The sequence below is a fragment of the Ambystoma mexicanum genome, chromosome 2p, assembly GCF_040938575.1.
Source record: "Ambystoma mexicanum isolate Mex_15411 chromosome 2p, UKY_AmexF1_1, whole genome shotgun sequence".
Classification (NCBI taxonomy): domain Eukaryota; kingdom Metazoa; phylum Chordata; class Amphibia; order Caudata; family Ambystomatidae; genus Ambystoma; species Ambystoma mexicanum.
In genome coordinates, this window is record NC_090923.1 from 551097820 (window position 1) to 551120052 (window position 22233).

The following is a 22233-nucleotide window of genomic DNA, read 5'->3' on the forward strand; positions in this document are numbered from 1 at the left end:
TTTTACAAAAAGCACTGGTAAATATTTTGTCACCAGTGACCTTGGGGCAAGTGCATTTCTCTTAGGTAGAGTATGTAAACTAAGGAACTCACCCTGCTGGTCTAGTGGGATTTTTAAGAATTTGCAAGGCCTGCTTACTCTCATCAATCACACACAGAGAGAAGGCGTACTTTAACTATACATACCACTAGTAAACCACATACATTCCACCGACATTCCCATTCGAGCACTCAGAAAAACTAATTGAACAGTTATTGCTGCAAACATCCCACAAACTGCCCATTCACTCCACCAGTAGTCTACTACCTCGCTCCTGGAGGGCACCCAATGTTGAATTCTTGCCCACTACCCAGACCCCGCATAGGTTTCAATTATAAGACTCCCCTCTAAAATCTCTTTCCACCTTATAATACACATCCCCCAAAGACCCCCCCCCCCCCCTTGGCATTGGAACATTTAGAGCTCCGACTAAGCTCCCCTCTTTAGTACTACGTTAGTCCCCCACATCAGCAGGTAACGTCAACCAAAGCACCTTTTGCCTCTCAGATCTTGGGCTCTGCCCTCTTGAGAACATAGTGCCAAGGTCTCTTCCAAACCCATAAAATATTCTGGGACACTGTTCATGGATACTTCTGAACTGCACCTATAAATACAGAGCCATGCACAGCAATAGCAAGGCCAACAACAAAATGCAGAAGCACACTATGTTAGACTATTTCCCAGACTTTTTGAACAAATAATGGATTTTGTGGTAGACATCAAGAGGGTTTTCATCTCAAGATGTTCCTGTTATGCAGAGGGTGTTTGTGTCCTAGTGTAGTAGAGGTGCTGATGGTTTTTAAAGCAGGGGAAGCCAGCCTGTCATATCCCATATGGTTTGGCTTACAAGTCCCATCAAGCTCAGCAAGCATTGTCAGCAATGAGGGATTTTGAAAGTTGTAAACAAATCATCTGGATGGCGATATTTTAGCCACCATGTTTGTGTGTGCTTCATCCTCATCTCTATTCTGGACACTAAGCGTGTGCAAATTATCTTTGTTGTCTCAGATTGCTAGTTGGTTCAAGCATGCTGTATGCACATTGTATCTTTATTTCTGAGTTTGTGCATGTGTTCGATCCCAATTGGAGAATAATGTGAAGATTGCATTTTGCTGTCTGGTAGTGCCCAGTCTGGATTTATTTTCACCTTGGGCTGAGCATGAGAAGGCATTGTTTTTCAGGCACACTGGTTTAGCTAAGTGTCATTTTTCACCTTGTGGAGGGTTTGGCAAGTTATATTTCGGTGAACAAATTCTGCTTTATCCCATGTGCTTGCTGTTGAAAGATTCTTGAATATCCACATTTGTTCAGTAAGATAAGAATACCGTGCTTGAAGGCGGTGGAGGTTTTCCTCACAGTATACTTTTTGCTTTATTGCTGCCAGCTAGACAAATCTCTAAAAAAATAGATATTTAACTAAATTGCGATTAATCAAGGTTTAAGAGCCACAGTAATGAACTTTCTCATTTCAGCTAATCCCAAACTCTTGTGCAACTCATGCACTTCTGAGCGTGCTCCTGAACTGTGGTGGTGTCGACCTTGGGTACACGTTGGCTCGAATGAAGGAATTCACAAAGGGATTCAGTCCAGAGGTATGTATAAAACAACGGGTAAGAATACTTCAAAGAGGAACATTGTGAATAAGTTACAATTGGAGTACATGGTTTACTCAGAGGACTAGCAACATAACTACAGAGAGTCACAGGATACAGGAGGGCTGTCGAGAAGGAAAAATAACAATGTAGAATGCTAATGTTGAGCAGTTGGCAGAGCAACAGGTGATCTGCCGAAGTTCAGTGAGTCCCTATCCACAATCTTACTGGGGATACAACTGTGTACCTTTCTTGCTTGGGACATCCAGGCAAGCATGCCCCGCATTCTTTCCCCCAAGCATATCTCCCTGCTCCGTTTGTTGTATAGCTCACTGGCTGGTGCCAGGACTTTTTGTATTTTTGACAGCTGCTCGCCAGTTTAGCTTTTTCAGGGCTTGAAGGCATGTGCCTAGCTAGCCCCTTAAATTACAAAATGGTTTGTGAAGTCCCGAGAGACTCCACAGCAGCAAAGCTGTTTGCACTTTGTAAGAATAAAAACCAGTGTATGGTCGTATGAGTTCTTGGCCTTCCTGAGACTCCAGGTTGCAAACCTGGAGTAACTATAACTGTTCGGCTGCATGAATGGGTGTTTATGGTTCACTGCTGAATCTCCATCCAGCATGTTTGCCAGGGGAGATTTGAATCTCTGGGACACACTATTATAATGTCTACCTAGAACATGTCTGGGGAAACTGGCCCAGAACTGCGTTGTTCAATTTATTTGGGCCTTTAAATGAAGTGACCTCATTATTCCTTCAGGAGGTTAAATTGGGTGGCTACCCATTCATCAATAAATCTGGCTGAAAGTAGCCACTATTCATTGCAAAGCAACAAGAGGTTATGAACAATTATTTCATTCCAGGCAAACCCAAGAAGTTTGTTCATAAATGCTTACAGTCCTGGAGTGAGATCTTGGGTTTATGTGAATGTAGGGGAGGAGGTTGTGGATTATCTAGAATGACATGTCACACATTTTTGTGCTATTTATTAATCATTAATTGTTTGTATTATTTCTTATTTTATGTTAACAAGCACTGTAAAGTGGTTTTCTGGATTTTTTGTGATTTTAGAAGTATAATAAACAAAATGTGGTGACTGTCTCTAATAGTGTGGCCACCACATGTTTGACTGGCCCAGTGAATGTCATTGGAAGCTGGTTGTGCATCCATCTCTTAAGAGGTCTATAATGATGTGGGTTTGAGGATCTTTATATGTTAGCATGTATATTTTTATACATGGACCAAATGATCTCAGTGCTAGTGCTAGGAAACGGCAAATAAAGTGCATCTTAGAAAATTACTTTAAAAAAAAGTCCTTTTCCTAAATCTCAGATGGTGGTAGATTAATCCTCTCGGAGAGAGTAGGACTTCCTGAAGCCCTAGAATATTTGAAACGCAGTATAGATTTTTGTTTGGATCAAAGATTACTGTCTGGACGATTCCAGCTGATTCTGTCTTGAAGGTATTTGGAGGCTGGGCTATACCGAGCATTGAACTAACATGAGGGCATTAAGGAGGTTTGGGATCTCACCAGAAGCCACTGCAGTTTCCTTAGCGCAGGGGTGATGCGATACATCATCATTCTCACTGCTATGTTCTTTAGAACCTGGTTATGTTGTACGATTACCTAATATGACTCTAGCAATAATACATTGCAATACTCCCATTTAGCTCCAATCATAGTTCGAGCTGTAGTAGAGCAATTAGCTTCAGATAGGAAATGGCTAAGCTAGCGGAGCAGCATCAGATTATTGGCAGAGCTTAGTATAGCTTTTGCATGAGCAGCCATGGTTGAATCAAGGATATCTTTTAATAACTTTGCCAGCTGCTGCTGTGTGCATATTGATACATCTGCGATTGTCTGCATAGTTTTGGCAAGTAAATTATCTATCCAGAGATTTCATGCATATATGTTACATAAAACTGGAAAAACGGGACACATGTGTACTCCACATTCTAGCAGGAAGGGGGAAGAATTCAAATAAGTCCACTAATTTGAGAAAAGCTACAGATGAGACGAGATTCAAACAATTGTTCTTTTATCTGAGACCCGCCTCCTCCTTCAGGCCATTCATACCTTTGTCAATCCCTATGGCTAGTCTGGAAGTAGCGAAAGAGTAAATTAACTGGTCAAGACAAAGGATGCTGTGGCATGTGTGCTGCACCTGTAACCAATGGCGAAGTACTGCTGGCCTCTGCTCATTCCAGACTTCTTTGCATGACCAGAGGGAACTGAATGGGCACTCTTCCCCTGGCTCAGTGGGTTCAGCTCGGTAACTTGCCTCCATGACTCCTTGCTCACCTGAAAGTTTACTTGTTTGACCATACATGTCCCATCTCATTGCTGGAGCACAGGCTGCCTGGAAATACTGGCACTGGGTTGGATCTGCAACCCAGAACTGGACAAGAAACCAGAGGGTATTCTCACTCATAAACCCCCTGGATCCTCTTCTCAGGTGGCCAGGGAAAGGCCATTGCTCTTAGATCCCGACCCTGGGGGGGGGAGGTGGAGAAGTGCAGAAAGATCTCCTGGGTGGAAGGTCCATGTGGATTGGGAGTGGGGTTGCCCACAGGAGTGACATGGTATCCCCCTTTTCTTGTTGAGGACAAACCTAACCTTCCCCTGACATTTATGGGTTACTATAAAGCTGTGCACCTCATTTCCCCACATGACTCTTGACAGTCGCCTCTTCCTCGCCCCAGTACTAAGAGTAATGAACACTACGCCATTTCACCACTTTAGTACTGGGACTAGGAAGATGCCTGCAAAGGGCTATGAGAATCAGGCATGTCCCTTAAATTCTGGTCAGGCAAGTCTAATTAGGCATCCACACCTGCAGCCTGTGAAGGGTAGCTGCAGGTGTATAACAGGAGACCAGTGGAGCAGAGAGCCGAGTAACAGGGAGGCCTGTGTGGGTGTGACCAGCAGGGGACCTTGCTTGAGAGGAGGTAGCCGTGGTTGGACCATAGAAGGAGCCAGGACGCCAGCAAATACCCCAGAGGACCTGCAGAGCCAGTGGGCCGTGTATGTGTTGCAGGTCGGGGTTCCTCTGTGACAGAGAACTAGCAGCAGGAGCTGCGAGAGAGCCCAAAGAGGGGAGGACACTGCCTGTGTCCTGAAACCAGCATTCCAATTGCCGGCATGCAGAGGGAAACATGCGGCAAGCGAGCGAAGCACAAGAAAGTAGACTTCCTTGCTTCGGAAGGATAGAAGTAGCAGTGGAAACCACAGGAAGGGGATGCAGAGAGCCATTGAATGTTGGGAGGGTGCTTGAACGTCATGGCGCACGCAGGGGACCGCAAACTCGTATTGGTCCTCAAAATTAAGCAAAACAAATGCATATTGAATACCGAACTGAATGGAAACTTAAAATTAAGCAGCATGAATGCACATTGAACACCAAATTGAATGTAATCCTGAAGCTAGGCATATTAAATACTGAATGGAATAAAATGTGATGGGCCAAGAAAATAGAGAACAGCCAAGGTGGCCATGTGCAAACAAATTACAGAAAAGGTCGCAAGTGTGGTGAAAAAAACACCCTTAAAGTGAACTTTTATGAGTGAATACAGTGTGGCAAGGCCAAAGACTGGCAAGAGGTGTGTCACATGTGATGGCAGAGACAAGAGGCTGACAAGGAAAAGCCAAAGGAGTGTAAATCTGCACATGAAAGCCAAGAGGCCAACAAAGAGGAACTAAGTGAAGGTGATGAAGTCTGGCACCTTAGCATGCACGTGTCCCAATAGACAGAATAAGGTACACACCCCACTAGGAAATGAGACCAAGAGACTAGTTGCGAGGTAACCAAAAATGTATATAAGTAAATAAATGCAAGCAGAGAACTCTACTGCCCAAGAGTGCTCTGCCAACAGATACATGGGCAGCGCATTAAAAGGGCACAAATCGTCATAGATGACATCATACATAAGACAGTCCAACAGACATGATTGGCTAGGCACATATACTACTCCCAGCTCCATAGGGGTTACCTGGGTTCCATTGGTTGTTGTCTCCATCAGTCACAATACACGTGGTCAGCTGGGCTCATCCTTGCAGGGTGAAGGTCGGGCAGAATTCTTCAGAGATGATGTAGAGCTGTCTGACTAAGCTAAGAGCTTGGCATACAAGAAATAATGACTGGTATAAACTATTCACATGAAAAGAGGCTGTTCATTTGAACTAGGTACATTCTATCCTGTGTTTTTATGGGAGCATGGGCTAGGGGTCGTTTCTGCAAGTGCCTTATCAGAAGGGGCTGTCTCTGATTTGTGGTCTCTGGGGCCTCTCGTTTTCAAACCACATGGGGGATAGATGTTTGTGTTACCAGAATATATGACCACTCTGGATTAGATATATATGGTGGGTGATTTGAAGGTGGTCATGGGGAAGGGTCTGGTCACCGGACGCGTTCAAAGGGAATGGGGGACGTGGGGTCAGTGGACCGTGGCTTGGCAGGGGAGAGGGTGGATAGGGCATGAGTCGGTCAGCAGAGATGGATGGGGCGCTGGGGCTGCAGCAGGCCTTGGTCTCACGTTCTAGGATGAGTGCATTTTGTACTTGATACTTGCTAAATGGCAACAATGAGTGGCTGCGTTTCCGTGAGAACAGAAGTCACGCTGATCACTTGCATTTAAAATGACTGCACCCTGATGCTCTTTTCCACCGTTTCAACAGTACACAGTTCTGTTCCAGTGAGACCCAGCCATGTCCATCCATATTCAGGTGTGCTCCAACAAAAGAGGGCATTTCTCCCTGAATGACAGGCTGTGTCAGGCAAGATCTGTGAAATAACAAAACTTCACTCCAAGCCATACAGAAAAACGCTTGACTTTTTGCAACAAAATATCACAGCCAAACTCTTCACAAGAAGCCCCATCTCTCTGTGCTTATGTCAGTTTCAGTGGACCTTTGCCTTGAACAGGTTTGTGTATGAGAAATTGACTAGGGCTACAAATAATGTTTACAATCTAGAGGTAAGAGAAAACCGCATTGTGAAGTGACAGCAAAGGAAAATTAACCACGTGTAAAATGGTGCTTTTTTACTAACAAGGAAATGTCTGTTTAAAAGTAAATTGTTGAATTAAGGCCCTGACCTTGTATAGAAAGGTGAGGGGGGTTTGTTTTAATTCCAACAGTTTTGGTTTCTGGTTCAGGAAAGGAAAAATAAATAAATACATTTGCTGAAGCCACAGAACAGGTTTTTTCCTGGCCTGGCTTCAAAGGACTTTGTTTCCTGGGACCAATCCCCAGAGCATATGAATAGTCGAGGATGGTGGATCTTGCACCTTCGTCAGACTCTGTGGCAGTGCTCCAGCCTGGTACAATGGATTTCTGGGACACATGGTTGTGAATGTTTAGCAGCACCTCCCCTGAACTCCCATGGGGAGCTTCAAAGGCCACTCCAGAGCAACATTGGGAAGTATGCCCTTATTTGGAAGACAATTCTGGCCATTTGGGGCAAAAGACTGCTCTGAATTAATTAACTTTAAGACTTTTATGTCTGCAACCAGAAAACGCAGTCATACGACAGTTTAACAGTTTAAATGTAATTTTGGTGGCATTAAAACAAGACATTGTAGCTTTCCCTAGCCTGTGGAGGACGCAAACGGCAGAGAAATGTAAATCATGGGAAACGTATACATGGTATAACTTTGAAATTTAATGCAAACATGCTTTGTGATATATAGGTACACATCTATAATTGTAGAATTTTAGATGAAGTGGTTCCCACTAGAAATGGCGAAAGATTATTAGAACGGCAAAACAATATCGTACAAATGTGGGAATTGGAATGACATGTTCAGTGTAAAATCTGGAATCTGCCTATGTGATTTTCAAGAGTGCTATAACTGTAAAAATGTGCATTTTATGTCATAGCTGATTTTGGCTAAAAGAACTGTGGGAGGACCATGGGCCTTGTAAGCACACCCCTTAAAAACGGATGTCACGTCCCTGAAGTCCAACCGGCTGACAGGATGGTGGTAACAGTAACCCCTGACCAAGCCAGTTGTTAGAGGCATGTCAAGCCAAACCTCTGCCCCCATAGTAAATCCTGTGATGTCACCTGCCTTATAAAAGGTGGAAGCTCACAGAGACAAAGGACACTCTTCTGAATTTTCCAGCTCCTGCGTATCCAGATATTTCATATTCATCCTGCAAGATTCCAGATTACACTGCCAGGCCAGAGCATAGCTGACCCTATCCATGCAGGACCATTGATCCTGAAAAACACCACTAAAAAAATCCCAATAACTCTGGGAGAAAGGGGAAAGGTGGCTGAATCCCCATTGGAATTATCCAGTACTACCTGCTTGCCCTGCTACCCGCTTTATCCAACCAAGGCGCTGCTGTGCCGTGACCAGACCTTTGCCAGCTCTTTTCTTCTAGGAGAGCACTCTGATGTGACCAATGACCAGATATTGCCTCGCTGTCCAGAAACTCGGTCCGCTGTCCAAAATGCCCCATTCAAGTGCTTGTTGAGAGTATTTCCATTCCCCAACAACCACACACTGCATCCTTTGCTCTGTTACCTTGTATTAGGTCCAATCCCATAGAAATCCCCTAACTGCCCCAGCAGAAATCCTTAAAATTGTCAGAATCCTTTTGTCCATCCTGTCCTTGATTTCCAAGTGTTAGTGCCATTCTTCCACTCATTTCTGTCCTGGTGTAAGTCCTTAGTACTATTTTGATTAAATAAATTAATTCTCCCTAAAAGAGGCACACAGCATGAAGGGGTTAAAACTGCAGCTTAACCTTTCTATTCATGGGTGGCTTTTCTCTTTTCTATCCACTAAAATATAGTTTAAGTGAAACTTGTCATTTTCTTTCCAAACCGATTTTCGCTGTCCACTGCTTTCATTTTTAAAACTGAATTTCCTTTCCCATTTAGAATCTGATCCTGACATTAATTTAGAGTTACCATTTCACTTTCATATTATCCCTGTGATTTGTACCTGTCACTCGGCATAAAAACCGCATTCCGATTTTGTCTGTTTCACCTGTTTTTAAAGCTTTTTATTTTTTTTACATTTAAACCTGTGAAAATAAGAAAATGCAATTTCTACACTTGTGATTTGGCTGTACTGTGTTTTTCACATTCAAGTTGATTTTCTGAACTGTATGCCCATTGTTAGGACATTGCTTGTAGTTTGCTAGTGTTCTTACATCCCTGATACTGCTATAATTCATATTTACCTCACTCATTCAAGCGCGCATGTAAATCAAATCTTTACTAATTCAGAGTGCTATTTTGTTCTATTGCAAAGGGTTTTAAATCCTCTCCTTTTGTGCAGGAAGGTCGGATTTTAATTCGGTTTGTTGTCTAGAATACCGGACTCCTTGCTACCCACAAAAAATTCGGTTAAATAGGGGTTTGAGGGAGCATTGCAGGGGGAAATCTTACCCGGGTGCTATCTACCCGAAAAGTAATATTGCTCTCATTCATTTGTGCTTTGTGTATGTTATATTAGAAGGACAAACTAAGTGTATTTCATCAATTAACCTTGTAATTATCACCCCATTGGTGATTGCTACCCAATATTAAATTTGTGTGATTTTTATTTGAATTTAAAATAAATATTGTATTAACACCCACCGGCCTGGTTCATGGACCATTGTGACCCAAGGTATTTGTAAAAGGGGGTGTGAGACGGGTTGGGTTATATCTCAATCTAAATTCTTAGGAAATAAAGTAAGTGTTTTAATTGTGGGCTGCAACCTAGGCCAGTGGCAAGAGTCCTGGGCTGGTGTGTGACGCCTGATTAGAATCCTTAACAGAGGACAGAATTGCAGATTTATCAACCATGTGCCATCTTTTCCTGAACTCAGCTTGGTGGTTGCAGAGACTCCTTGGACTGATGGTTTTGTGTGTCCTAGCTCTGCCTCTTGCAAAACTGAAAATGAAGCGCACACAGCTAGCATTGCTTTGGATCAGACTCCAAAATGATACCGATCCCTTCTCTTCAATGGTGGACCACCTCCAACAACGTCTCAGTGTGGAACCTCTTTCCAACAGCTTTTACCACAGGTCACGTTTACAACAGACTCCTCCCTTCTAGGGTGGGGAGCGACGTTGGGTCATCTCAAGGTATACGATCTGTGGACACTCCAAGACAGGATATCTCATATGAACTACCTAGAACTCTTGGTGGTTTTCCTGGCATTGAAAGCTCTCCAGCCTTCTATCATCAACAGGGTAGTGCGAATTTGCACATACAATTCTGAAGCTATGTCCTACATCAACAAACGGGGGGGGGGGCTATGGTGTCAACAGGGCGCCTCCTCCGGTGAATCTAGCTATCCAAATTTGGAATTGCCCAACACAGTGTCTGGCTACAGGCCGTGCACATTCCGGGACAGATCACTGTTGCAGCAGTTCTCTGAGCTGCGAGTCTGTGGCGAATTGCGAGTAGGAAATGAACAGCGATGTTCTTGCTAAGTTTTTCCAGCGATGGGGCTCTCCAACAGTGGACTACTTTGCGACTGCAACCAACAGGAAACTACCACTCTATGCTTCCAGGGACTGTCGTGGAGCATCTTCCTTGGGTGGAGGCGCTCGAGATCCTGTGGGACAACATGAAAACGTATGCCTTTACTCCTCTGCCAAAGCTCAGGAGTGCCTCCAACTGCACTCTTCTGTTCGTAGCTCCTTGGTGGCCAGCTAGGTTCTGTTTCTCCAAGCACCAGAACATATCAATATGTGACCCAATCAAGTTACCGCAGATCCCCAGTCTACTGCACCAGAGCAATCACCAGGTGTGGCACCCCTCCCCACAATCCTTCAACTTGGCGGCCTGGTGCCAGGACCTTAGCGCAATTTATCCTTTTAGAGGATAATATGCGCATAATCCAGGCAGCACGTAAGCCCTCTACAAGAGCGCAGTACAAAAGTAAACGGCTTTGTTTTTGTCATTGGTGTCTTGCTAAACAGCTCGATCCTCGATATGCTTCTGTTGACTGTGTATTGTCTTTTAAATCAGACCTTGCAGGCTCTGGCATCCACATCTTATCGTGCAGAATTTATCTGTCAGCCATTGTAGCTTATCTTTCTACAGATAATTGCTCTTTTTCTCTGACAAATCCAGTAATCAAGAGGCATTTCGCAGGTCTCCTTCACCTTTTTCTGCCAGTCAGGCCTCCTCACCCAAAATGGGATCTAAATGTGGTCCTTACCACTTTGTGTCACGAGCCATTTGAACCAATGGCCACTACAGAGCTCAAGGTACTTTCCTGGAAAGCGGCATTCTTGACTGCAGTAACATCTGCGAGAAGAATAAGCAAGCTGTCTGTCGAACACCCTTTCTTGACCTTTCACAAGGATAAGGTTGTGCTTCGCATTCATCCTTTCCTTCCAAAAATTGTTTTGGAGTTCCACATAAACCAGTCCATATCCCTCCCGTTATTTTTTCTCCAAACTCGGTCTCAAATGCGGAAAGGGTTCTACATAGCCTGGATGTCAGAAGAGCTCTGAAATTTTACCTTGAAAGAACAAGCAATTTCAGAAGCTCCGCACAACTGTTACTTTCGGGGACCCAAAAGGAAAACCAGCTTCAAAAGCATCTATTTCAGGTGGGATTGCTTTGGTCTGTGGCAAGGCGGCTGCTGTTGCCTTCCAGAAATATGTCCCTTTGGAGTCCATAGCCAAGGCTGCTACGTGGGCATCTCCCTCAGATTTTTGTAGACACTGTTGTCTTGACCTGAGCTCCTGGACTGATGTCCAGTTTGACAGGCAGTTCTTAAACCTTTTCCAGCAAGGGACATGTCCATCCTCATGTTTCTTTGATCAGTGCTTGGGAATCTCTAAAAGGTATGGAGAAACGGGACGTAGGAGTATAACGAAGTTACTCACCGTAGTGACTACCTTACTCCTAGTCCATAGTCCTCTTTCCTTCATACGCCTGCTGTCCCCTCTAAAAAGTGTCCTCGATTTTGCTAATGATCTTTCGACGATAGAAAAGGACTGAAGGGCGATGCGTGGGGCAGAGCTCAGGAAGGCAGGGTTATGGCCACGTGCGGTGGCACACGTAAAATAAAAAGGACAAAAAAAAGTTTTGGGATGCTTCAAAGTGCACCAGTCCCATCCCAAAGGACGGAATGTCCCAAAAGTATGGAGGAACGGGGACTGTGGACTAGAAGTAACGTAGTCACTACAGTGAGTAACTTTGTTAATAGTGAGGCTCTTAATCTGTTGGAAGAGAAAGGTAAACTCATTTCAGAAAAGGCATACAATTTATTTAAGATTCCTTCAACTTAACTGACTTTGGGCCTCATCATGACTTTGGCGGTAACCCTTAAATCCAACGGTCGTGCTCTTACCGCTGGATTTAAGGGTCTGCCAAATCGGCGTATTTCGCCCCAGCTCTTGGCTGGGGGGAAATCAGCCGAAGATTTGCGCTATTATCGTCGGTGGGAGATCCGCCGGCGGTAAGAGCGCAAATTTTCCCCATTGAGCCTAATGGGGAATGGGGCATTCCCGAATGGGCTCAGTGGGGAATGAGGAATTACATTACCGCCGAACTCGTGATCCGGCGCTATTAGCGCCGGGGAGTTTGGCGCTAGGGCTACCGCCAAAGTCTTGATCAGGCCCTTTATCTTGAGAATGGGGGGGGGGTGAAAGGAAATTAACCAATACCTTTTCATCTTTGTAATCAAAAAGGCATCCACAGAGAGATGTGCCAGTGGAGAAGGCGGGCGGGCCGAGGAGCAGTACGGTGAACCACCCGGAAAGCCAGGTACGCCAGAGCCCCGGACGACATTGCGCTCATAAATCGCACAAGCCCCTGCTAGGAAGAGGCCGGATGGAGGGAAGAAGGGGCCCAACGAGTCAGCAAGCCTATAGTGAATGAGGGCTGCCCCGCGATGGCGGACAGGAGCCGGGAGGAGGTGTGTACAGTGTGGGAGAGTGGAGCGCAGACCGAACCGCCTCCTCCAGTACTCTGAATCTGCTAGTATAGGCTGTGCATCCCCCACATGGAAGAATCACAGCGAACCAGGGACCGGAAAACAAGATGATACCAAAGGGTAGCCACTCGACCCAAGCACAAATGCTAATACTCCACCAGGGCCTGATGAAAAGTGCAGGCAGGGTGCTGCCACCCCGAGTGAGTGAACAGTGCAACATGTTTGGGGCCTGGAAAGGGACGGGGGATTTACACCATTGCTGGGGCACCTAGAGAAGGAACCCACTGTTGGGGCAAAGAAGTCTACTGGGGGGGGGGACAGTGAAGCTGGAGACAACAGGGTGAAGCCGGCCACCCACCCCAGCCCCCCGCCATCCTGCGGAAGGAGGCCACACAAGTGGGACGGCTTAAGGAGAACCGGGAAACATTGCCTACAAATCAGCGGGGCTAGTGGGGGAAAAAGCAAGGGAGGCTCCAAGCGCCACGGTGGTGGGTGTATCAGGGAGAATATTGGAACAGCAGCCCCCTGCAACATTTGTGGGATGAGGAGACTGACCCAGTGCGGGTGACCAGGTAGCGCCTGGGGCTCAGTTATAGAGAACCCACTGCAGGAGGGCCTCTGAGTGGCAAACTAGAACCCACAGGACCACGTCACGGTTCATTGCACACAGCAGAGGGTGAACAATAGAACTGGCTCAGCGCCCTGCTGGAGCTGACTACAGAAGGTGGAGATGGAGAATAGAAATCCGAGGCAACGTGGGAATGATCAGAACCTGTGCAACACTAAACTAGAAAGGCTTGGCAAACTCCTTGACAGGAACTGGGGACGTCTCCCGGCGGACATAGGTAAACGGAAGAAGGACCCAAAAGCGCAAATGGCTATGGGAATCAACATCTCCAAGTTCTCCACCAAAGAGGACATTGGGCACATCCTAGCAGAGATAAAGGCCCTTAGAGGGGACATACATTGGCGGACTTGACGGCCAGAGTAACTGCAGTGGAAGGCAAAATTGAAGTACATGAACACAACCAACTTAATGCTGATGTGGTAGAAATGCGGTTGGACGCGAGGATAACGGAATTGGATCTCAGAGAAGAGGACAAAATTGATTACCTAGAAAATAGGGAGAGACGTAACATAAGGATTTTGGACCTGAAGGAATCAGACAGGGGGACCCCACGTCAGGTTGAAGAAAAAGTACTTGTGCTAATACACCAACTCTTTGAAACGGAAGGAGGCAAGACAGTACAGCTGGAGAGGGCGCACACGGGAGGAAGACCATACGGGAACGGTCCTCGCTCAATAGTGGCCAGATTCTTAAGCTATAAGGACTGACTAGAGGTCCCAAATAGGGCAAAGCAGCAACAAGAGATAGAAATTTGAAGATCCAACGTTTTCATATATCAAGATCTCTCGAATCTCGCATTGGCGTGGAAAGAGGCTGCAGGCCATTCACAACATGGCTGCCGGAGAGGGGGATCCGATACAGACGTGGCTACCCTTTCTCCCTGGAATTTGAAACTGAAGGAATGGAGTACAGGCGGACATCGGTGGAGGAGGTAGAAACAGAAGTGGGCATAATACTCAGCAGTTCTGGAACCGACAGCGCCTGTGAAGTCACAAATCTAGAAGAGGGAAGATTGCTAATACTTGAGGGTACACTGGAGGTAGCCAAGCAGTTATTGGCGGCAGTATACGCTCCGAACCAGGGACAAGAAAGATTCCCAGGGTAAGCGCTGGACAAAATACAGGAACGAGAGGCAGATTTGTATATCATCGGAGGTGACCTTAACTCTTGGGCAAAAGAAACCTGGGAAAGGAAGGCAAAGGAGGGGGGGGAGTATAGACAAGTGGGTGGAAAAATGGGGTTACCTAGGGTTGGCGATGGATCAGCGAGGTCTATTGGATGTATGGAGATTTAAAGCACCTGAGGGAGGAGGGATTCACATTCTTTTCAACACCACATAAAACATACACGAGGATTGACTACCTCCTAATAAATAAGGACCAGGGCCCGAGGGTTGTGGATAGCAGCATTAGGCCTGTGGGGTGGTCCGACCTTGATATGGTTACTGCAACCCTGGATGTTGAGGGGCTCCAAAGGGTTAGAGGCTTGTCGATGTAACAACTCGCTCGGGAATGATCCCATTTTCTCTGACCGCCTGGTCAAAGAGATAACTGAATATTTAGAGTTTAACAATACCGGAGAAGTGAATGTGGAAACGGTTTGGGAAAGCCACTTGGAGAGGGCTGTTGGAGAGGGGCCTGGTGGAAGAAAGACTCCGTAAAGAAATAGTGGAAGGGGAAGAGTGGATGTATGCTGCAAAGGAGGACGTAAGGGTGGAGGGGGTCCCAGAGAGCTGAAAGGTGGGTGACAAAACTGGACGATTCGGGGGAGGGGAGAGGAAGGCCAGCATGAACCAACAGATATTGCTGAGAGATTTGCCCAATATTACAAAACACTATACACTACCGAAGCACAAGGCACAGGGGAGAAAAATGGGGGAATACTTAAGCGGATACACATGACAAAATTCACATGCCCAGAGATGGAGCATTTAGACATCCCGATCACAGCTGAAGAGGTCCAAGATGCGATATCACGCCTCCTGAACGGGAAGGCCCCGGGGGAAGATGGCTACACTATAGGGTTTTACAAGAAACACACGGGAGTCCTGACCCAACACATGGTTACATTATTCAACCACATCCTAGACACTGGGAAAGCCCCCGCAACATTTAGTAGGGCCTTGATATCTGTCATTCCTAAAGAAGGGAGGGACCCGACCCACTGTTCCTCATACCGTGCATTCTCACTCCTAAACATAGATGGGAAAATATTTACGTGAATCCTGGCGATGAGATTTGAGGAGAAGCAAGCCCATATCATAAACCTGTATCAAATTGGCTTCCTAGCGGGCAGACAAGGCCCAGACGCAATTAGTAAGACACTGGACCTAATGGAACATATTGGGGGGCAGCCCAGGGAGCAAGCGCTGTTGAGCTTAGATGCTGAGAAGGCCTTTGATAGGGTGCAGTGGGGCTTCCTCTTTGCAATATTGCGCAAAATAGGAGTAGGGGACAGAATGTGTAGGGCGATTAGGGCAATTTACTCGGAGCCAACAGCCAGAGTGGTGGTAGACTGGACTAGATCGAGGGAGTTCTATCTGAAAAGGGGGACTAGACAAGGGTGTCCCCTCTCGTCCCTGTTTGCCATGGCAATAGAGCCCTTGGTTGAAAGGATAAGGAAGGACAACCTGATAAAGGAGATTGAGGTGGGCGGCCAGAAACATAAAGTAAGCATGTACGCTGACAATATTCTCCTGTACTTATAGGACACAGGAGAGTCGGTACAGAGGGCGCTCAAAGTCATAAGGGAATATGGGAAAGTGTCCGGCTTCAATGTAAATATTGGCAAGTCAACCCTCCTACCTCCTAGGAGAAGGCACGGAAGAACAGCTGAGGAGATGGTCCGACATGGGGATACCGGTGGAAAGAGATAGCATACAGTACCTAGGGGTGAGACCATCAAGGGAACTAGGTAAATTGTACGAATGCAACTTCCCACCACTCATACGCAAGCTCTCTGAGGATCTAGAGAAATGGTAGAAACTGACAATCTCATGGCTGGGCCGGCTAAATGCATTAAAAATGGTACTCCTCCCCAGAATGCTATATTTATATCAGGCGCTCCCAATAGAAATCGCAGAGATACACTTTGAAGACTTGAAAAAGAAAATGCTAAAATTCCTGTGGCAGGGGAAAAAGCAAAGGGTTGCCTACAAGCTCCTGGTCCAACCCAAGGAAAAAGGAGGGGTGGGGCTTCCAGAGATACACATTTAATGTAGGGTGGCTCAATTTAGAGCTCTGGTCTCGCATCTGCACATGGACAAGGATAAGCAATGGGTGGAGATGGAAAACGTTCTCTTTCGTCCGGTCACCCTGGGGGAATGGCTCTGGGCCCTGTTCAGAGCAATACCAAGCAGTCCATACGCACAGGATTTTGGGTCCACTATGGAGGTTGTGGAAGTTTAGAAAGGAAATAGAAGGGGTTACGAATTAGCCGTCACCACTGCGCCATATATGGGCCCCCCCCTATATGGGATAACATACCAGAACATGAGAGGGTCCAAGATTGGTTTGAGGCGGGGTTGGAGAGAGTGGACAGGTATTAAAGAAGGATAAATTCATAGACGCAGCGGACCTTGAAGTGGCCATCACCATAGGGAACATTGCAGTCTTTAAGTATCTGCAACTAAAGGGAGTATTAATGGCAGAGGGATGGAAGAGGGAACTCCAGTGGGAATTGACACATGCAGAAAGGGTGTTGGATACAGCAAGTGGCACTAGGGGTCTCATTTCAAGAATGTACCGAGAGCTGCTGGAAGCTAAAGGAGAGGACGTGACCGCTCTTAAAAGAAGATGGGACAGGGATCTGGGGAGGGAATGGACGCAGAACACTGAAGTTGTACCTAAACGCCCATCGCACGTTGGTGGCTTGTCAGTGTAAACTGCATGGACTGAAGCTACTGCATAGAGGGCAGTGGGACCTGGAAAGACTGGAAACATTTTTCCTGTGGGCAGACCCCAACTGCTGGTGGAAATGTGGCGAGATAGCCGACTATTGGCACATGTGGTGGGGTTGTGAGAAGGTGCAGCAATTCTGGAAGGAGGTGCTAGGGTGGATAGTAGAAAGAAGTGTGGATCCCCTTCTGGTCCTATTTGGGATGAAAACGTCCGAGGATGAATGGGTAAGGCTGCCACATATGCCACACTATCTTCTACTAGCAGCAAGCGCATGCCTGGCAGGGGGATGGGAAATTGTGAGACTTCCAAGTGAGACAGAATGGGCAGCTAAGGTTCTGGACCTCTACAGGATGGAGGAACTGAGCAGGCAAATACATAATCTAGTCCCGACAAGAGCTATGGAATGGGCAACTTTCCTGGCAAAATATGACCCGGAAAACCTGTACGAGTTTGAGGTGGGGGAAGAATCATGTGAGTGAGTGGGCTGAAGGGAGGAGAGAGCAACTGGCCTACCTCCCCCACAGACGACAGGAATTTGCCACCATAAAAGAGATGAATAGTGGACTGGGGGGCCACGGGGGTTATAATACCAAATATAACTAACGTGTCACCATTAGAGACCCGGAAATCACAGAATGAAATCATAAGGACAAGACCTCATGACCCGGAGTGATCTAAGATGTGATTGCCCTGGAGCCTCCAGAGAACAGTTGGGGAAGAGGGGGGTTTGCTCAGTTTGTTGGCGAAGGGGTGAAAACTCTGAAAACTCGTTTGGTGTTCGATAATGTGATAATGCCTGCAGGAAGTCTGCATTGAGTTGTAATTGCACATACACCAATAAAAATTGAATTTGAAAAAAAGGCATCCACACTTTTAAAGTAAGATTGAGCTTTACTGAGCCATCATTTATGAATCTAAAAAATATAAAGGCCAATGTATAGTTATGCAATCTTAAATTGACATCTCTGACCTCTTCATATGTGTTAAGTATATATCTGAAATGTAAATATGCTAATGTTCTCTGTTCATGTAATTTCACTCTCTCATTATAAATTACATGCACTTTACTCTGGGAGGCGAGTGGGCCATAGTAGCTTACCCACATCTTTTCAACGGCGTTCGTAGTACAGGTGTTTTCTGTCTGAACCATTGTTTGTTGGCAGACTGGCACAGAACAGCATTACCTCATCACTGCTGCTAGATCACCTCTTTCTGGTCTTCCGTGCAACAATCTTCGGTGCCATTTTAAAGTAAAGAATGGTCAATTTACAAACCGACAAAGGCTGCTTTTTTGATAATTGCATGTTGGGTAGAATTTCATTTTTGGGTGTGATTCTCCCCACTTGTGAGCCCCCAAGTACTTTTTTCTGGATTCTTGGACCTTTACCAGTTCTGAGTGAGTGGGAACCTTTTTCCCCACTCATTCGTCTTTTACTCTACCCTTGGAAACCTTTTTCAAGCCTTTTTGTTGTATCTTTTGGAGTCATGCTTTCCTCCAAGTTTTAAGACATCTGCAATTTGTTATTGCAGCATTCAGCACTTTCTGTGTAGTGTTGCTGGGCACTACTTGAGCTGCCCTTTTTAATTTCCTTGTGATAACGAACACTACCAAGGACTTTTTATCCTACCTGGCTTTTGTATTGTGGAATCCGTACACCCCACCTTGTGTGGCGTGCTGCGGGGACACAATGTACCCCTTTTTCTGCTTTTTTGTAACTTTCTAGTTACAGTGACTAGTTCATCTGAGATGCTGGTGCCAGTGGATGATTGCTACCGACTTTTTGTGAAATTTAAACGCAGGCTGTTATTGGAGATGGCAAGTAAACGGCTCTGGTGTTAGTCGGTTGTCTTTCGTGGTATGCAAAAGTGTTCGCGTCGGAAAAGTGTATGGGGGGTAGTGTTCGAGTATCCTATGTGGTAGGATCGGGAAAAGGTGTTGGAACAAGCTAGATACCGAGTCTCACCCGTCGGTGTCCCACTTCTCCTCCCTGAGGACACCCCATCCAGGTGATCCTCCCTCACCGGTCCATCCCCAGGAACTGGATCCAATAGCGATGGCCGTGTCCTGGCGACCTGGAGGACAGAGCCCCATGGACTATTCAGGGAGACACCTTCAGGTTTCTCACAGCTCCAAGATGATTCGCGATATCAAACTTTTATATACTCAACCAGCTGCCAGAGTGTTGGTGAACTCTCAAATCTCTGAACAATTTTTCCTTGTTAGGGGCACCTGTCGAGGTTCTCCCCTGTCCCAGTTATTGTTTGCCCTAGCTACTGAGCTAGTGGCGGACTTCGAGAATGCCATGGGAAATGGGGGATACTGAAATAATTTCACTAAACGCAGACAACGTTTTACTGTATGTCAGAGACCCACAAGTGAACTTAGACCCGATTATGCATGATATTACTCACTTTTGCGAGTACTCTGGCTTTATAGTCAACTATACTAAATCTGAGCTTTTCCCACCGACTGCCGCCACAATGGAACCGTGTAGGGACCTCCCTTTACGCTAGGCACCCGACCGGCACTCACACTCACTCTCTCACACTCACTCTCTCACACTCACTCTCTCACACTCACTCTCTCACACTCACTCTCTGAAACTCACTCTCTCACACTCTACGGGAATCTATATTCGGCCCATATGTGTTTACTAATGCCTTCAAATACGCAATGTACAATCACACAACGACCTTCAGGATCGATATAACCGCTCACAGTAAATTTAAATGACTTATGATAGAGGATCATTACCTCCTCCTCCCTTTCCCCCCGGGATTTGGTAGAGTATGTGGTGAAAGTACATATTTTTCCCCCATGATGCTGCTATGTTCCCATAGACCCCAGCTTTGGCGTCTGCTTCCTGGAAGAATAGGACATTAATATTATGCCTATTAACGTAATATTATGCCTATTAACGTATGCCATGATACCTCTTGTCTTAGAGTTGTTCTCCACGCCCCGGACATTACAGCTCATCACATTAATCACCATCTGTAACAGCCCTGTGAGCCCATACAGCTGTGATCGCGTAATCCGTTCCATAGCATTACATCCCCCTGTCAGCCAAGACATTATTGAAACTTTTTCACCCCATCCATCTTCCCACCTCGTCTGCTACCAATCTCACCCCAGATGTCCTCCAATCTTACCCAACCCACCCTCATTGCCTCCCCTAACTAGCAATGTAAACTATGCCGTCCCGATGCTCCCTAACCCAATACTGTATCACCTCAACATACTAGCCGGTTCCTAACTGTAAGGAGCATGAAGCAGTTGCCGTGGGGGAGTACTGTCGCCGCTCTAGGTGCATCCCTTTGAATCACTAGTAGGATACATTTTACTCAGTTGAAATACTAGTTAAATCAAATGCCATCGACTCATACATACTGACTAGCCTCATGAGAGTATCGGGATGTAAGATACTCATGTTAACAAGTTTCACGGGGGCACAGTGGGCAGTTGCAGAACCAGTATTTTGGCCTCAATAAATTACAGAAATACACCTTACCCTGAAATTGGAAATTCGGTATGGCTGGGAATAGCATTGCATATGGCATGCTGCACTCCAGCATCTTCTTGACCCCCCCCCACAACTGCCGGCGCCCATGCTGATCTGCCACAGAAATGTCAGGCAAGATCTGGATAACTTGGGAGCCCAGTCAGAGTTCTTTCTTGTCCCTTGCCAATTTCAGGAGTAGGTCTGTCGCGGTAGCTCAGGATTTTGGTGATAATGGGTCTAGGGAAGTCACCAAGTTCTTGTTTCTGGGTCGGTGCTCTGTGCCCTCTCCACTGTGAAGCAGGGCGATAGTTGTGGCTCCCCCCAGTAGTTCTCTAAGCAGCCGCTCTACTGCCTGTTCCATGCACCCCATGAGGGCGTCCTCCGGGACCCCTATTATTCTTACGTAATTCTTCCGAGAGCGGGGTTTGAGGTCGTCACACATCTCATGTCTTTGTACAGTGCGTTAACTGCTGATTGTAAGTACTGCACCATGTCTTCTGTCACCCCAATCCGTTCCTCAGCATCGTTGATCCGTGGACTTTTGCGAGCTGCGCTTGGATAGTGGAGACATTCAATGTGATGTATGTGATGTCATCTAGTTTTTGCTGCACTTTTATATCTGCACCAGTGGTGCCTACTTTACCGTATCCGGGACTAGGGATCTCAATATGCAGCTAGTTTTATGGCTCTACAGACCAAATCAGCATTCGATTCAACCGCACCAGGCTGGTAGAAAAGTGTATGTGAGTTGCCGGCTTCTCAGACCCCTGACTCAGGAGCCCGTTGCTGCTCCGCCTCACCATGGCAGCTCCGGGGTCTAGCGTAGCCATACGGTCCGCCTACCCGCTATGGGGTACCTGGTCTTTCGATCGAAAATGTATCCATCGAATATAAATCCATCGAAGTTTATTCATTGAAATGCTTTTCCATCGAAAAGCGTATTCATTGAATGAAGTTCGATGGATTTTTGGGTTAGGGCAAGGTTAAGGGTTAGGGTTAGTGCCGTTGGGGTTGGGGGGAGCCCCCTCCCCAATAAACAATAAATACAAGTTCCAGGGAGCTGTCCAGTGCTGAAATACATTAAAGATTTAAATTTAGAAAATGGGTGTTGGTGTGGGGGGTGGGGTGGGTTAGAGAGGGAGGAACCCTGGGGGTTTGGGTGGGGGGGGGACCCCCCTCAATAAACAAACAATATTACAAGTTACAGGGAGCTGTCCAGTGCTGAAAATTGAAGATTTCAGCACTGGACAAGGGTTCCATTTGGGGGTTGGTGTGGGGGGGGGTTAGAGAGGGAGGACTGCTGGGAGTAGAGGGGTGTATTGGGGGGGGACCACCCAATAAAAAATAAATATTGAACTTACAAATGTTTTTGAATTACTGTTCCCAATAATAGTAAGAAGACTTTTGTCTTGCCTTTTCCTTTGTGGGTCCAGCACACACCACCCTATGTGGAGTGCTGGGGGTTTGCTTCGTAACTCCTTTATCCCACTTCTCATGTTACATTCTGTTACAGTAACTAACTTGAATGGCTGGTGCCAGTGGATTCCTTTTTTACTACCTTGTGCCATGTATCTGCAGGCTAACTTCTCAGCTGCAGTACAACACCCAAGGGTGCCATTTTACAAAATGGCCCGTCTTCTTTTTTCACCATTTCTTGTCAGTTAGTTCCTTCT

General features: G+C 46.2%; 1 protein-coding gene across 2 annotated transcripts in view; it reads left to right on the forward strand.

Moving 5' to 3' along the window:
- The window catches only part of BAP1 (BRCA1 associated deubiquitinase 1), a 545466-nt gene that overhangs the window by 233873 nt on the left and 289360 nt on the right, over positions 1-22233 (forward strand). For both annotated transcript variants that reach the window (XM_069644004.1, XM_069644005.1), the window contains one exon: positions 1512-1631. In XM_069644004.1, coding sequence (XP_069500105.1) covers positions 1512-1631 — 120 coding nt within the window. The remainder of the gene's footprint in view (positions 1-1511; positions 1632-22233) is intronic.